Source organism: Cyrtonyx montezumae, unplaced genomic scaffold (genome assembly GCF_038088225.1).
Source record: "Cyrtonyx montezumae isolate F1298 unplaced genomic scaffold, pur_monq_1.0 scaffold_3, whole genome shotgun sequence".
Taxonomy (NCBI): Eukaryota; Metazoa; Chordata; class Aves; order Galliformes; family Odontophoridae; genus Cyrtonyx; species Cyrtonyx montezumae.
The window spans coordinates 110,551,294-110,568,211 of record NW_027072034.1 but is presented as its reverse complement, the minus strand read 5'-3'; the positions used below and the strand labels follow the sequence as shown (position 1 = coordinate 110,568,211).

At 45.4% G+C, this 16,918-nt stretch overlaps 1 protein-coding gene across 8 annotated transcripts in view; it reads left to right on the top strand.

The window, feature by feature from the left end:
• ZC3H7B (zinc finger CCCH-type containing 7B) overlaps nt 1–16,918 on the top strand; it is a 41,255-nt gene that overhangs the window by 8,431 nt on the left and 15,906 nt on the right. For 2 of the 8 annotated variants that reach the window (XM_065742945.1, XM_065742951.1), the window contains exons 5-15: nt 457–615; nt 3,349–3,429; nt 4,810–4,869; nt 6,745–6,787; nt 10,886–11,145; nt 12,050–12,398; nt 13,337–13,449; nt 14,276–14,438; nt 14,533–14,694; nt 15,505–15,710; nt 16,469–16,569. In XM_065742945.1, coding sequence (XP_065599017.1) covers nt 457–615; nt 3,349–3,429; nt 4,810–4,869; nt 6,745–6,787; nt 10,886–11,145; nt 12,050–12,398; nt 13,337–13,449; nt 14,276–14,438; nt 14,533–14,694; nt 15,505–15,710; nt 16,469–16,569 — 1,697 coding nt within the window. The remainder of the gene's footprint in view (nt 1–456; nt 616–3,348; nt 3,430–4,809; nt 4,870–6,744; nt 6,788–10,885; nt 11,146–12,049; nt 12,399–13,336; nt 13,450–14,275; nt 14,439–14,532; nt 14,695–15,504; nt 15,711–16,468; nt 16,570–16,918) is intronic. The other 6 variants (XM_065742952.1, XM_065742948.1, XM_065742947.1 and 3 more) reach the window with 6 other exon arrangements.

Below are 16,918 nucleotides of genomic sequence, written 5' to 3'. Positions count from 1 at the left end.
GGAAGATGGTGAGAGGGCTTTGGGTCACGGCAGAGCATTCAGTATGCATGTGGAAAATGATTCTGAAGTACTCAGGCTCTAAAAAGCTGTGATCTTCCACTTTCTTTGTGAATGCAGCATCCTTCCTTTACAACCCCAAAGCAGGCCCATCTTGTTCATAATAAGGCTGAGTCCTAAGAAAAAAAGTTAACAGGCAGTCACATAACGAAAGACTGTCAAATGTAACATGTCCACAGTAGAGGGGGAAGCAAGATAAGGTTGTTCAAGCAGCCTAAATCACGCTGTTTATTAACTTTAAAGCACTCTGTGTTTTGCCAATTAACAAAATGTAATGAATGCATTTCCAACTGTCTTTTCCATGCTTTTATATTTCTGATGAGGGTTATAACACTTGGGTTCACACAGAGAAGGACTTGGCTGCTGTGCTGACCTTTGGTGTTGTTTTCTTTCACACAGGGGTTGTATGAGAAGGCACTGGAAGACAGTGAAAAGGCATTAGGTCTTGACAAGGAGAACATACGAGCACTCTTCAGGAAAGCTCGCTCTTTGAATGAACTTGGAAGACACAAAGAAGCATATGAGTGTAATAGCCGATGTCTGCTGTCCCTCCCCCATGTAAGTTTTTGACACACAGCTTGTCTTGACTGCTGGGGCTCACCACCTTGCTCTTCCATCACTTAATGTTTAGCATGAGGCCTGAGGATAGCAGAAGAGGAAAATTGGCTGGGCTTGGTGACCGAGAGTTTTCTCTCTCTTTCAACTCAGTGAGGATCTTTGAACACATGTTTTTTCAGTCCAAGTCACCATCTGCAGACAGTACAAGCCAGAGACACTGCCTAGTGGCAGCAGGTTTGCTGGCCTATTAACGAAGAGCAAAAAGTTGCCCTAACAGAATGTGAACTAAGGCCATGAAGGTGTTTTAATTAGTCCTTTTTATATGCCTAATGAGAGTGGCTGGGAAAGTGCACAAATGCAAACTGGAGCCCTGTGAGGAAATATACATGTTTTTCCTGTTTTAGATAAAAATGTCTGTTGTTCTAGTTAATAATTGCTAAGGCAAGCTGATAAAGTGTTTTTGTTTCTAAGGGATATGTGGAGAGGTCCCTGATGATTAGTTATGTTCGCAGGTAAATTTTTTGCCTTCAGAGGGGATTATCTGCATTTGCTAGGTTTTAACTATTTTCCTAACAGTGCTTGTGTTGAGCTTTCTTTTAGGCTAGATATAACAAGTAAGCAGATTGTGATTACATACCAGTGAGTTCTGGTCATCTTTGTTAAATTTAGTTCTGATCCATCAAAGTAATGCTGTTAGAAGAAAAAGGCAACTACTTCAGCAGAAGTTATTTTTTTCCTATTAGAATTACAGAAGCAATCTTGTAAAGCAAAGCCATGTTAGCAGTTAGTTGCCTCTTTTGTATTCAGTTTACCTGACTTAGCAGAACAAGGTGACCAAAGCACACTGAATGTATGTTAGGGGAGTTCTGAAGAACTATTTCTTAAATCCTTTTATAAATAAAACTGTTTAATACATCTGTTCATGTAAAACTGTATATGGCTGTATCTCACAATGCAGCTGAGCCACTTTAATGTGTTTTTGAAACATTAAAGGTTGTGGTGGTCTACAGATGTTTTATCTAACTTTTCTGGGTCAGGATAGTTCAACCTTACAAATTCTTTATCAAGACATCTGCATTCCTGGCTCGGAACAGTTCAGTCTTGTAAAATTAAAGTATGCCATTGCCTTATTGTCTGATAAACAGAAATCATAAGCCTTCTCTGCATCAGAGGCAAATCAGGCTATTCATCATCTCAGTTCTGTTTCAGTTACATCAGTTGCTGGGCCTCTGGAGCCATGAGGTGCTTCCAGTTTGTGTTGCTGTAACAGCTGAGAAACAGATTGTATGTTAAAACTTAAAATGATCGAGGGGTGCCACTCAGTTGACTCACTGTCTAGAAGAGTTAACTAGGTGCAGATATTCAGTGCTGATAGTTTATAGAGACGCCCAGCATGGTGAGCCTGGTGCTTCTCTGTGGTCTGCTTTCAGGGTGGCACAAATGGGGGCTTTTTAGGATGTTGGAAGAGAGCATTTTGCATGCCCTTGTTGAGCATCCCCTTATTTAGATGGGAGGCAGTAAGTACCTGAGTGTGGTATTTGACTGAGGAAAAGGGAGGCTAAAGAAAAGTATTGAGAATGACAAAGAGTGAGTAAGCTCCCAGTCTCAAACCTCAGGCCTGCTTGCCAAAAATTAACACGTGCTGTGGGGACGTGAAGGCAGTCTAGAGAAAAATACATTTTTGATCTTGTGCGAGCATCAGAGAGGACATCTTAGAGTCATGATGTCTTGTGGAATTAGGTAGGGTGAGCCTGGTAGGTATCATTGTGAGATTAGTGAGAAGAAATGGTGCTGGAGGTCTTTCTGGGAGTTTTCCACAGGGAGAGGGAAAATAAGCAGGTATGAGAAGACACATGAAAGAGCATTTAGAAAGGCAGAAGAACTGGAGGCTAAGAGTGTTAAAAATACAAATGGGGTAAAAAAATAATTAAAAGCAGAGTGATGTTTATGTCAGAAAGATCTGAGAGTAATAAGGGATGGAGTAGGGGGAGGCAACCGTAAGAACTGACCAAGAAGAGATCTCTGGAGGATTTGGGGACAGTTTCAGGATAGGAAGGTACATCCTGAAGAGTTGTAAGATGGAGAGAGAAGAGGACATGGGCAAATCAAAGTTTTTCTTAACTGACTTAAGACCAAACCAGCATTCAGAATGTGGGGGAAGAAGTTCAGTCAAAAGGTAGCATTTCAAATTGAAGGAGAAAGTTGCTGATGCAATGGGGTGAAAGACCCAGAGGCTACTGAGGGGCTGAAAGGGAAAAAAACATGAACCTGGAAAGAGAAAGAAATTGGAGATATCAGAGTTAACACAGTTAGTAAAGAGAAAAGAGTGAGCTTCAGGGTTATAGATGAGGGAGATATTGTCGCATTAAGGAGGGATATTGCAATATATTGGACAGGTATGTTGTCTTTCTTTGATGAAACTGTTACAGCATGCCAGTATTTTTGTTAACAGGAAAAGAAAGGAAAGCACAAGGAAGGATTTGCTGATCATAAAAAAGTGAAGAGGTTTGTGGCAGGTTAGTCCAGGCAGAACTGGAGAGGATGGAGCAACCTCAGTATCTCAGCAGGAATGACAGGAACATTCTGGTCTGCATGGCCTCTGTTAGAGTTGCTCTGCTGCTATCTACAAGTGAGGCTTCTTGGCACAGCCATGCAAACAGCTGCATTCCTGTTTGTTTTGTCTGCCACAAAGACACCAAGCTGAAAGCGTCCTTGCAATGCTTTTGTCCCCAGGATGAGAGTGTCACGCAGCTGGGACAGGAGCTGGCCCAGAAGCTGGGACTGAGGGTTCGTAAAGCATATAAAAGGCCTCAGGTATGACTTTTTTCTTTTTTCTTTTTTTATTTTTTCCTAGAGACTATCCTTCAGTACTTTCAGATTTACTTCTGCAAAAGTGCTTTGGAGCTATCAACAGAGGTATACTGCCCTGCAGTAGTAAGGCCCCCCTCCTTGCCCTGACCCTCTGACTCACCTTTGCCTTGGTTCATTTCTGACCCCACTGCTGCCCTGGGTCTTCTCCAGGATGTTCCCTGCGTGTCCAGCAAAGTCGGACTGGTGCTGCAGAAGTCTCTGATGTATTTGGAGTCTGTACCTCCAAGAAGAGAGGGACATGTAGCCTGATCCCAAAGGAGGTTTTGCATCATAGTCCTTTCCCTGTAACAGGAATGTGGCAGATACACATCTGGCCAGATGTGTGGAAAGAAGGCAGGAAAAATTAAGCTGTTGGTCCAGTTAATGACCCCAGTGGCTGGATCTGTTACCTGACTTTAAAAGAAAGTGCTGTAGCACAGTGTACTTCGTAGGTATAGAAATGTGTACTCTGTGATGGAGCTAGAGGGCGTTAGACCACTGCAGGGCCTCTTGGATAAATCTGCTTCGGTCATGTGAAATCATGGGGAGCGTTTTCAGCAGTAAGCAGCACTATCTTGTGTTCACTGAATGTTCATGGGATGACTGACAGCGTGCTTCACTGAGCCAGCTGTGCCCAGCATCCTCAGCCCTCTGCACAGGGGTATGCTGGACACCTCCAGGGAACCTTTACAGTATTTGGTGTGATGGTTCCTGGGCATCCAATCTGCAGAGAGCTTTTGGGAAAAGTGTGGCTCTGATGTCATATTCCACTCAATGACAAACCTCTTGTGACTGATCCACCCAAAAGCCCGCAATGCCATAGCAACCCTCAGCACTCTGAATTGATTCTGTCTCAAATAAAAGGAAGTTTTACTTGAAAAATACTTTTTGTAGCTGCTTGTTGTGTTCACTGACCCTGCCATCTTTTTGCTCTCATCACATTACTGAACAAAAATGCTTTTTATTACTTGGAATGTAAGGACTGGTATTTTGGTAACACCTTGCTACCTTTTCTGTTGACTTACAGCTTTCATTCCAGTGCTGTAATGCCTTCCCAAAGCAGTATTGTTTTCATGAAAAGGCAAAACCTTTTGTTTCTTAGGGACAGTTTTAACTTCCTGATTGTGCATTGTATGTTGGGTGTTTTGCACTGAGTGCCCATAGTAAATATATGGCCATGCCAGCATTTTTAAAACTGTACTTTTGTGTCAGAGAGTTATGCCTTTGGGGTGGCTTTTATTTCTAGACAGTGCCTGAAAGAAAAAGTGTATTGTACCCCAGCTTTACCTCTTTTACAAGTGTTTGTGGCCTGTCCCTGTTCTAAGATGTCTCTCTTCCTTGCAGCAGGAATTGGAAACATTCTCTCTACTCAGTAACGGCACGTCCATCGATTTGTCAAATCAGGTACAGTTGGCATACAGTTGATGGATTGCTACTGATATGCTTCTGAGCTTTATTTACATTCACATTGATAGATACCTTTTAAAATTTAAATGTACTAATTAGCGTATTCCCTTAGTCATGATTTAACCCCACTGGTAGCTAAGGACCCACAGCTGTTCTCTCACTCTTTCCACCTGTAGGACTGAGGGGAGAACTGGAAAAAGGGAAAACCTGTGGATTGATATAGACAGTTTACTAGGACATAAAAGGAGGGGAAAATAGTAACAATAATAATGATAAAAGACTATATAAAGCAAGTGATGCATGTTGCAGTTGCTCACCATGGAGTGGTGCTCAGCCCATCCCCAAGCAGCTGCAGCCCCTCAAGTCACCTCCTCCCAGTTTCACTAGCCAGCATGGTATCACATAGTATGGGAAATCCCTTTGGCTAGTTGGTGTCCCGTCCTGTTTCTTTCCCATGCCAGCTTCTTCTTACTGTCAGGGCAGCAGAAGAAGCTGAAAAGTCTTAGATCAGTGCAAGCTCTGCTTGGCAACCAGTGAAACATTGAAGTGTTGTCAGCATTATTCTCATCCTAAATCCAAAACACGATGCTATAGAAGCTACTAAAGGGAAAATTAACATTGTCACAGCCAAAACCAGGACAACCTTTTAAGGAATATTATTAAGGAAATTTGTTTATTTGAAAATATTTCTGGTGAAAGCATTTTTAATGTCAGCAGATGAGTGGTGGTGGTTATTTTTCTTAGTTATTGTGAATGGTTGTCTTTTTTTGTATTTAAATAAGTTTCAGTTTTCAGGTTTTTACATAGTTAGGACAACACTAAGTGAAAATCAGGAAACGCAGCCACTGAGGAAAGATAAAAGATGAAATCAAGCAGTGTAGCTTTGTTGCTCAGAACTGAACAAGGTACATACACAGTTTGTATATTCTTTGTGTTGTCCTTTGACCTGGGAGATCCTTGGACAAGATTCTGAACCAAAATATAAGAAATTGCTGAATTCCCTGTTCCACCACTGGCTAAAAAAAAAAAAAAGCCTTGATGTTGTTACGGTACTTCACACTATTCCTTATAGCAAGCAAACTATAAAACCATAAAAGCTGGCTGTTTATCTGCCAATACTCAGAGGCTTGCCTTCACATCTTTCTAAGAGAGCCAGACAGTTTTCATGTATAGCTGTGCCTAGTTTTGCATTTGTAAATCTTCAAGAAATTGAAATATTGCCAACACCAGAAGTTGTGTAAACTGTTGCAATAGATGCTGTATCTGGAAGGCAGTGCTTTACTTGTACCTTTGTACCTTTAAACTGAAAGCACGCATACTTGCCTCTGTTTATGTTTCTGTAAAATATGGGCTTATTTTATTCCTTGCCTGGAGCTCCATGTCAGCAGTTGTCTTGGTGGAAACCTTTTCCTGTTTTGAGTTTGCTGTAAAAGTTTGTGGTTATTAGATTGCAAAGTATGTGTGCTAAGAAAAGGAACATTGTGTCAGACCAGGCTAATCAGATCTCACTGCACAGGGCTGACTGACTGGTTTGTCCTGGGACTTGGGACACGGTATTCTTTCTCACCCACACAGGAAAAAACCCAATTCTATATACAGATTAGGTCATGTGGTTAGGCATTATGCAGAGATGGTATTCCTTTGCAGCAACAAGGCTTGTCTGCTGCTGGAGGTGGAAGTGCATAGGCTCTGGATGAATGATCTCTTAAAGTTCAGTGGTTTTACTATTCTTGCACTCAAGGAGGCAATAAAGGAAAAGAAAGGGCCTGATGTGTTTAGGAGTAGTAAAGGCTCTTCTCTGTGAAGTAAGAATACTATTCAAAGATTAATTTCTGGTGATAACTTCTCTGCTCTTTCCTTTGCCCTCTGCAGACCACTTCCAATGGTTTGGGGTCGATTGATGACATCGAAACAGGTAAAGACATTTCTGTTGTGTGGTTTTTGTGGTGTCACTATGGTACCTGACCAGGCTAGCCAGCCTGAGAGGTTTGTGGTCTGCATTTTTGTCTTTCTGTGTGCTCCTGACTTTGATACCTAGAGGAGGAAAAGATGATGGGAAGCAGGAGCATACAGGACTGTTACCTTAACTAGTTTCCCCTTGTATCTTCTATATTTGCAGTCAGTTATTGAGGCACTGTCTTAAGGGGAGAAGGAGGCTGAGCAGTTGTTAGCACCTCCTACAGAAAAGCTTCTTGTCCATGCCCAGCAAGGGACATCTCCAGGAGTTAGAAGGGTACACAGCTTCCTCCAGTTCTGCTTTCTTAACGTTGAGCTTGGCGCAGCTTCTGAGATTCTGCTGTTACTCCCAGACAAAACAGTCTAGATAAAGTGAAGTTAAGGTTGTAGGCAACTGTCTGTGCTCTGAGTGCGTGTGGTCCTCCAGGACGCTGAGACGGAGGAGTTCAAAATAAAGGGCCTGGGAAGGACACAGGGAGAGTCTTGTGCTGCGTTGGGTGCAGAGGAGAAGCAGAGTAAGGGCCATGGAGTTGCTTTTCTCATGCCAGGAATCAAGTGACCGTAACTCTGCCCCTGTAGGAAGGCTGGCTGCGTGCTTTGCCCTTTTGTTGTGTGCTGGAGCATTTTAATCGTGCCTCCGAGCATGTCAGTCTCTGTCCCTTTGAAAGGTAGCTGCAGCACTAAGTGTGCAGGCTTAGCACTGCAGATAGCTATCGCTCTTTTTATAGGAAGACACTAATTTCATAATCAGGGTGCTCCCGTGTCTATTTTGGAAAACATGTTAGTTCCCTGTTGAATGCTGGTGCTGTAACAGAATGTTGCGTGCAGGCACGAGCCCCAGTTCCACAAAACAAGGAGTTTTTCAGTTATTTGCTGTGCTCAGATGAGCTGGGCTCTTACTGCAGAGTGAAGAGCTACTGGAGGCTCTTTGTCTTGTCAGGGCTTGGTGCAGGAGCAGCATGCCAGCTTCACTGCAGCTCAGGCAGAGAGAACATTTTCTGCTAGATCTTTTCAAAACCACTGAAATGATGTGTTCCTCATTGCCCTGAGATTGGCGTGCCGTTTAGGAAAGCTGTGGGTGCCAGGTGTCTCAAGTGAAACCCACAAGGCTGCTGGGGGTTTTTGTTGATGTTATTTTGGGATGTTTTTTGTTGTTCCATTATTTTGTTTTGTTTTTGAGATGTGAACTCCTGACAGTCCTTCCTCCTTGAAGATGACTAAGTCAGCCCTGCCCTGCATGTCATGGCTCAGATATGGCTCAGTATGGCCTTTGGCCAGCTGATGCATGGGGGGCAACTGCTTTGCAGGATGCAGAGTAAGAAATGGGGCTTTTAAAAAGCATTCTGTCACCTCTCTGAGACAGGAAGGTATGGCCAGTGGGGAGTTCCCAAGAGGTATTCCCAAGTGAGGAACATTGTCTGTTAGTTTTGATAGGAGCTCAGGGGAAGGAATGGACAAGACCCTCAATGAACTTGTAATAATACATGCAGCTTAGTGGTATTGGAGCAGTGGCATATGGAGGCAGGAGTGTACTTGTGGTCTGCTCACCGAGGAAGGCTTGTGGTTTTTGTTTTTTTAAAGTTGGAGCAAATGTTGAAGTGAGTACAGGAGGTGCATGAGCTTTCTAGACAGAGTAGATGTGGGCATGGTGGTTGGTAAGGAAACTCAGTGGGTGGGAGTATCCCAGGGAAAGGAGAGGTAGGGAAGGAGATAGGATGGAGTGGAATGTGAGCAGGCAGCTGGAAGGAAGAGAGGGTTTGGGTGGTCAGAGAGAGGGGAGCTGACTTTTTTTTTGCCTACTTGCAGGCAGTGGGATCTCTTGGTTCCTTGCTCTTCTTCCCATTAACCTGTACCAAGCAGGGGGACATCTCTTATCTTTCTCTGCCTTTTGACATTCAGTTTTTCAGAGTTTGGGGCCTCTTAGGGCATATGAGGGCATCTCTCTCTGCTTCCCAGTCTGACTGGGAACCAGAGAGCCTCATTCATGCCTTGGAGATGATCTGAACTTCTGGATCCCTTGAGGCTGTATCATTGTGAACCCTTGTACTCCCCCCTGCACGTGTCCCTGTCCCCTCTGGCATGTCCTGAACTTCTTGTTGGCCTTCGGAGGGATCTTGACAGTACTCCAGATTAAAACATCTGAAAAATGGAAAGGGACAAGCTGTCCTTTTGTGCTGAGAGGGAAATCTGGCTGCACTACCAGCATTGAGGCCAGCACCAAAGGGAAGCTGAATGGCTGGCTCCTGAGAGTGGCTGGAGGGTCTGCACCAAAGGGAGTTGAGCTGAGAGAATTCATCGCAAAGGAAGCATGGGGTTGGAGCCAGGCCTGATCTGAAGAACAGCTTTTCCTGTCTAACCAAGGGCACTTACAGCCTTCCTTTGAGCTACTCCACTGCCTGTGGTAGCTGAGTCCAGCTGCAAGGCTGAAAAAGTGTGTTGGAGCCCATCAAGTACATGTGCTCTCCTTTAATCTCATGAATGAGTTTTGGAGAGGAACAAGTACCTTGCTGTTTCACCTCCCCCACCATTCCTTTGTCATTGCTTGGGCTCCAGTATACAAAAATCTGGGGCTTTGTATAGCAGCCTCAGCTGCTGTCCTCCTGCAGGAGGAAAGGTTTAGGGGCAGTGGTGGCTTGGAGGTAAAGGGGTGCATGGGTTTGTGTCAGCTCTGTTGCAGCGTTATTCAGGATTTGAGGTTTTACAGGAGTTGCTGGTTTGCTGAGCTTGCTCTAAGGACATTGACACAGTCCTCAGTCACTAAGTATGCAGTGCAGAGGATGGCATTGTGGCTCACTTGGCCCCTGTGAGAAAGGGGCAACAGTAGTCTTGCAAAGGCTGCCTACACAGAACTTGTAAAGACAAGATGCAGTGTCTCTTGTTGGATCAAGATTTGCATCTCAGAAGCTTGTCCATTTTCTTTCCATTCTTATCAATCCTTCTAAGGAAAGCTGTTGTCACTCCCTCCAAACTCCCTTGCTTATAGCTTTAGACCACCATAGGTACAATGCAGCCACTGCTGTATGGATGGAGATGGCAGCACCTTTTTCTGATTTCTTTTCTTTTATTCCAGGACATCTGCACAGGGGCAGAATTAAGGTAGTTTGGGTGCTTGGTTTGAGAGCTGCAAATGTAATACTTCATTTCCTGAACTTCTAACATTTGAACTTTTTTTTTTTAACCTTTAATTTAATTTTTTTTTCTGGAGAATAAAATGCTCTTCTGTAAAGAATACGTGCTTGTAACCTTAACTTCACTTAACTGAGATTTATTTTGCATGATGGGAACACCTTACCTTTTCAGTAGTGTACAGATCAGTAAGGTAACTTTAGGAAAGATCCCTGCCTCTTTCCTGCCCCAACCCTTATTCACACAAGTTTCTAAAAGGATGTTTGGTGCTGAGGTATTTGGGGGAGCATGGGAGCATACTCCAACCTGCAGACATCAGGAAGCACACAAGAGCAGGGAATTTTCTTGGGTAAAGACAGCTGAGTGAGTCTAATGGGACTTAAGGGGACACATTTTTAGCACAACCTGGTGTGAGCTTCAGATCCCTGGCTCATCCCAGCAGGACCCTGTGGTTTTATTCTTAGCCATCCAGGATGCCCGAGGGTTTAGAGAGTGTGTGTGAATAAGCAAGCCTTCAGCTGGGATGTCAGAGCTCCAAGGAGAGGAGAAGGCAGTGGTCTCTGCCAAGTACCTTAGTGAGAACATTAAAGAAAACACCAGGTGGTGGGTTTTATAGAAATTGGATTATGTGCTCTTGGCCCTCTGTCCTGGACACAGCAAATTCAGTAGCTGGTCAGCCACTGGCTTTTTGGTAGCCTGGTTACTGCTTGACTCATCCTGACAGTCAGTCCGTGCACTGGCCTTCAGAGCATACTTCAGCTATTGGTGAGCCATTGAAGATTGAGAGCAAATGTCAAAAAGTAAGAGCAGACCTCTTCTCTGAAAACAGGACATACATGGTGTTTGCAATTTGTCTTAATGTTTTTGCCTGGCTGTGCTCTGCTTGCACCCTCCTGGGTGACTGACTGTCTCTGTTCCTTCTCCATCGCAGACTGCTCTATGGACCTGCAGTGCCTGCCGGCTCCTGTGGCCACCTCCATCCCTGTGAGCGAGGGGCTGGCCTCTTTGCACTCAGACTCAGATGCAAAGGGCCTGCCTAGCTCGATCCCTGCTGCCAGCCTGCTCCCATCTCCAGAGTGCATGTCCCTGCCAGTGCCTGACAGTGTGGAGGACTTCACAGATGGGGACATAATTGGGGAAGAATTGGACTCTCTCCTGGACTCCCTCGCTGAGGGGTCGCCATACCCTCTAGTAAGAGTGGACACTGCATGATTCCCTTGCTGCTTGATCCAAATAGGTCCTTAGAGCCTACAGATATGTGTACTGCCTCTCCTTCTGTCACTCCTTCCTCCTAGCTCTTCATCTAGCAAAACTCATTCATTTTCCCTTTTTTTCTGCAACGGGCTTGTAAGTGTCTAAAGAGACCATCTCTAAACCTGCTTTGCTGCGTCCAGCTTCATGAAGCTGACCCTCAGAGCTAACTGAGATGGCCTTCTCCAGCCATCACCTTCTCCCTGTCCTCTAGTGTCCATGGATTTGAAGCAGGCCTAGGGTAGAAATGAGCAAGCTGAAGCCGGTGCAGTGGATATATTTTACACAGTGAAAAGCTGTAGCCTGTATTGTGCAGGCTGCATTCAGCCTGAGCTCTTTGCATAGGTTTAGGTGTTATAGAAACAGTATCTATTGATGCTTATGTTGTATTTTAGTTGCCAGTAGTGCAGATGTTACGTGAGTCGGCTTTGATCTGGAAGCAGTATAACCACATTCAGGCAGGATGGAACTTGAGGCAAAAAGCTCTGCTGAGAGGCACCAAGAGTAGTGGTCATCACCCCAACCTTGGTGCTTTGTGTACTCAGCTGCACTGTGCCTTGACCTGAACTGGTGCAGGTGCCCAGTGCAGGGCTCTTCCTCACGGGCTGATGAGCTCTGGTGCCTCAGGACCTCCTCAGGGACCTCAGCCCAGACTGTGTGTGGTGCAGACAGGTGGGCAGGTCTGTGGGAGGTCTGCAGGCAGATGGAGCTGCTGGGTGTCCTTCTGCTTCAGATAATGCAGCACATGCTTGAGTGGGAGTCTGTTGGCTCTCTCTCTGTTCAGTCACTCCCTTCTCCTTGTTTCTAATACGTTTCTTATCCTCTCCCTTCCCAATCTCCAAAGTCTCTGGTCCAGGGCACCATTCCCACCAACCTGCCAACAGAGATGCCCCAGCTGATCCCCGTGTTTCCAGGGGGAACTCCGCTGCTGCCCCCAGTCGTGACAGCTAGCATCCCTGTCTCCACCCCGCTGCCACCTGCCTCCTTTGGCCTGGTGATGGACCCCACCAAACAGCTCTCCTCCTCCTCTGTCTTGGATGCATTTGAGCCCCCACCAGGGGGAAGTGGTGGCTCCACGTTAGATTCCTTGGATTCCCTGGACCTGCTCCCCTACACAGACTCACGTCTGGATGCCCTGGACTCCTTTGGGACAAGCAGAGGATCACTGGATGCCTTGGATTCCTTTGCCATTGGTAGGTGTGGGGGTTTTGTGCTTCTTTGCCTGTGAAGGCATGCCAAGACCATGTCCTTCAGAGCTGAGGTCTGTCCTGTAGCTGTCTTTGCCAATGCTTCAAAACAGGAATACAAATGTTGAAGAGAGCAGGGAATTGTCTTGGACAGAGCAACTGGGTATGTCTAGCTCAGGAGTCTTTAGGAGAGCTGTAGGTGTGTAATCCCAGATAACTAGTATGTGTGCGCTATGAAATCTTGGAGGAAAAAGGAACATGAGATGTGTAATGAGGAGGAGTGAGGTCTAATTCTGGCTTAGTATCCAGGGTACTTTCCTTGGCAGAATTTACTCCACTATGAAGTGTTTCCTCCACCTTCCTTAGTGACTTTTTGGACATTTGAGACCAAATGAGCAAAGTCTTGATGACTGTCTAATGAAATAGGGGACTAAATGGTAAAGACCCAGTGGGTCCTTCCCATCTCTAGCTTCATAACAAGCATCCCATTACCTCTCATATCGCAAGGAGCCAAATTGTGGAGGTCCGTGGGCAAAAAGCAACTTTTCATCTGTCCCATGAGGAGTGGCAGGCTTCTTCTTGGCTAGGTTGTCTGCTATATTGCAGTACATTTTGGTCAGCAAAAAATATTTTCTGAAGAGCAGAGATTGGCCAGTCAGCACTTCAGTGCTCAGATTTACCTAAGGATTGGTCTGCCTCAGAGCTGCCACTTAAAGAATGTCAGAGCTCAGAGGTACAGAGTTGAGTTCAGTATGGTTTTGGGGACAAGAAGGCCTTTCCTGGAGTTTTTCCAAGACTTACATGGGGGATTTGGGTAAAAAAATACTAAAATGTTATGAAATAAACAAAGCAAAGTGATTTTGTTGGTGTCTGCTTGTCTTTCTCTGAGCAGAACTACCTCTGAATGTGAAATGTTTTATTTTTTTCTCCTTTTTATGGCCCAGAAGAAACCAGCCCTCAGGAACTGCGGCACCCACCTGGCAGCCAAAAACCATCCACCGTGGTGAGTGAGCCGCTCCCCCATGCTGATGTCCCAAGGTGCTCTGGAGCCAAGGTAGTTGTGACTTGGGTGAAGTAGGTAATTTGGGTCCCTCTTCTTAACCTGCCCCAGTGGGCGTTTCCTCCAACCTTGTGATAAGGCAGGTAAAGATTTTCCCAGAGTCAGGAGGAAGACATTTGTTCCACCTTTGTTTTTATCCACAATTCTGCATATTGCCAAAGTAAAGGTGGTGTGACCTAGGTTGTAGGATAAACAGGGAATCCAGGAGGCCAGTGTGCTAATATATTTGGCAGCCTCATAACACTGAACAGTGGATCAGAGTAAACCATGCTTATCTTAAGATTAGTGAAGTTCTTTACTCCTCTTTCACCCCGTCAGTCAGCTTTTCCAGGTTGTTCTGTTCCTGTTCCATGTCTTGGGGTAAAAGGATGTCAGTGGTTAGCAAGTTTGGAACACAAATTGTCCTTCCTAGATTCCTGGTTACAGTGATGTAGCAAAATCTTTGTCCTCAGATTAATGCCCAAAGATTCACTGATAAGTGGTTCCTTTCTTTTCCAGGTAGCGGTGGGTTTGATTTGAGAGTTGGTTGTAATGGATGGAATGAGAATGAGTGAGTGGACGTTCTGCTCTGTCTCGTGGTAGAAAACTGGTGTCCCTTCCCAAGAGAGAAAGAGATCACCTTGAGGTGATCGTACCACACTTCATTATTTTTGAAAAGGTTGCATGCAGTTTTTCAGGAAATGTCATTTCAGAATTGAATGTTTGATGAGGAAGAAGATGAGGAAGTTTTTTTGAGAGACTTTAGCGAGGTGTGAGGCTACAGAGTTTTCTTAGCCATATGGCTGCAGAGCTTAGAAGAGAAGTGTGTGTGTTTTTTGCACAGGTCAGCCTTAGTGGGGTGAGTCACCCAGCTGTGCCCAAAGTCACCGAGCACCTGCTGTCCCAGCCAGAACCAGTAATACCCAACACAGCCTTGCTGGTGAAGAACCCTCTGGCATCCACCCATGTATTCAAACAAGCCTGTCACATCTGCTACCCTAAAACAGGTGATGTGTTTGCTCTGCCATCCAGAGCATTGGCCGTGACAAAGCTTTGCCCTTCTGGCTGATGGGGAGAGGCTGATGGAGTTCTCTGCTACAGGGCCCAAGGCTGGTGATTACACCTATCGAGAAGGCTTGGAGCACAAATGCAAGCGAGACATTCTGCTGGGCAGGCTGAAGAATTCAGAAGACAAGACTTGGAAGAGGATCCGTCCTCGCCCGACCAAAACCAACTTTGTAGGATCATATTATCTGTGCAAAGGTGATCTGGGGCAGATAGAGATGTTGGTGGCTGGGGAGGGGTTGTAAAGTGTGGGACAGGGAGTCTGGAAGAGGACTTCCTATTGGTCTTGCCTGCTGTTCCTGGAGTCTTTCTGTCCCATCAGTAGCCCACGGACTGCAAGGCTCAGTGCAGTCAGAGGAGATGAACTCTTCATGCTGTGGAGAATGGGCAGTGTTGAAAGTGTTGGAGCAGGGAAAGAGTTGCAAGGGCATAGTGTGGTGCTGTGCACAGCCAAGGGCTTCGAGCTGCCCTGTTAATGCAGGCTTTACTGAGAACCTACCTAGCAGCCACGTGGCAGGTCAGTGGTATGGCCTTTTAGGGAAAAGCTCCTTTGCTCCAACTCACTCCTTGGGTCACGCTTAATGTGACTGGACTGCTCCCTAAGACAGTGTCATTGGAGAGCACCTAATGAGGTGGGGAGAGAGCTCTGAGATAGTGGAACTCCTTAGTGCTGGGTTGCTAGGAGAAGTTCATCTGGATTGGCTTTAAAAGGAGTCGGTTACATTTCAGTCTGTCCTTGACCAAGCAAAGCATTAAAGCAGGTCTCCAGTTTCCACAACAGATTGTACGTCTTGAGATTGTCACCACTTAGAAGATTGCATTAACTCTTCTGAACGCCTTGGTGTAAGCAAACTTGGAGGGAGATGTCTTTTCTTTTTCTTTAACTCTGTGTTTTCTTGCTTTCAGCTCCTTGTGAGGTGTGGGCAGTGGGAGGAGACGAAAGAGAGCTTAGTTTCTGACTGGGCCGCCCTCCCTGTGTGGTGGTGTGTGCTGTTTGTTGCTTTGTAGATATGCTTAACAAGCAGGACTGTAAGTACGGGGATAACTGCACCTTCGCGTACCACCAGGAAGAGATTGACGTCTGGACAGAGGAAAGGAAGGGGACTCTCAACCGTGACCTCCTCTTTGACCCACTAGGTGGGATCAAGCAGAGCAACCTCACTATTGCCAAGCTCCTGAAGGAACATCAAGGCATCTTTACCTTCCTCTGTGAGGTACAGAGCTGGTGGGGAAGGATGGGCACCTTCAGCATCTCCTTGGTGTATATCTGAACCATTGATATGTCCCAGCCTGTGTTGTGTACCCAGAAGGGCAGTGAGCAGTGGATGCATCCATGTAGGAGGAGGGTGAGGTAGTTTTCCTCGCCCATCCAGCTGCCTGAGGTGCACACAGCCACATGGGACCACTTTCCTCTTCCTCTGTCGTTAGGTGTTGTTTTTTAGTGTAGTATGGCTCCACCTGTTTTAAAAATCAGAGTCCCACAATGCAACAGCTTTTCCACTTGATGTCTGTGCAGAGCCACTGCCTTGGTCAGTTAGGGATTAGGGATTAGCCCTTACCCTTTTGACACACTGCAGCATAGTGTTCCCTGGGTTGGCAGTGTTATATGTGGAGGAACATGTTTTTAGCTGTAACTGTTGTGTTGTTTTTTTTTTTCCCTTCTATTTCTCCTCATCGTTTCCCCCTTGTTCTTGCTATGTTGTCCAACTGGAAAAGAATATGTGGCTCTGACCAAAATATTTCCAACCACAGTGGAAAATACTGTGGAAAATAAGCAAAAAACATTGTCCTGAAGTGTTTCCAGAAGTTCGCTTACTTTATTCTAGTGCCCTACCACGAAGTTTTCACCAGGCTTGTTCTAACTTTGAACATTAGAATAGGCTGGCTGTGGTTCTTCTTCCCCTTCCAAATGAAATGGCCTGGTTTACTTCTCTATAAGTTTTTCTCAGCATGCTAATTTTTCTCTTCTCAGATTTGCTTTGATAGTAAACCCCGGATTATCAGCAAAGGGACCAAGGACACGCCATCTGTCTGCTCCAACCTCTCTGCCAAACACAGTTTCCATGACAACAAGTGAGTGAACATTGGTTGCTCTGATAGGAGCAATCTCACATGTCCAGTTTAACTCCAACCCCCTGGTCTCTTTCTTTCTTTAGTCCTCATGGGTTGCAATTGTAGGCCAGCTCAATGTATGTTCAGTAGTGCTATATGCTTCTCCCTCCATGCTAAGGATGCACATTGCTGATGCTAAGGGATTTGAGGGATGAGCAAAGCCCTTTTGAAGTCAACCTGAGTTTTCCATTGACTTAATTTGCTTTTGAGTTTGGCCTTTACATAAAGGTCAAGCCAAAGATCCTTTAGCTGAGGATCCTGCCTCTGACTGGCTGATAATGAATGTTTAGGAAAACAAGTATAAGAAGCA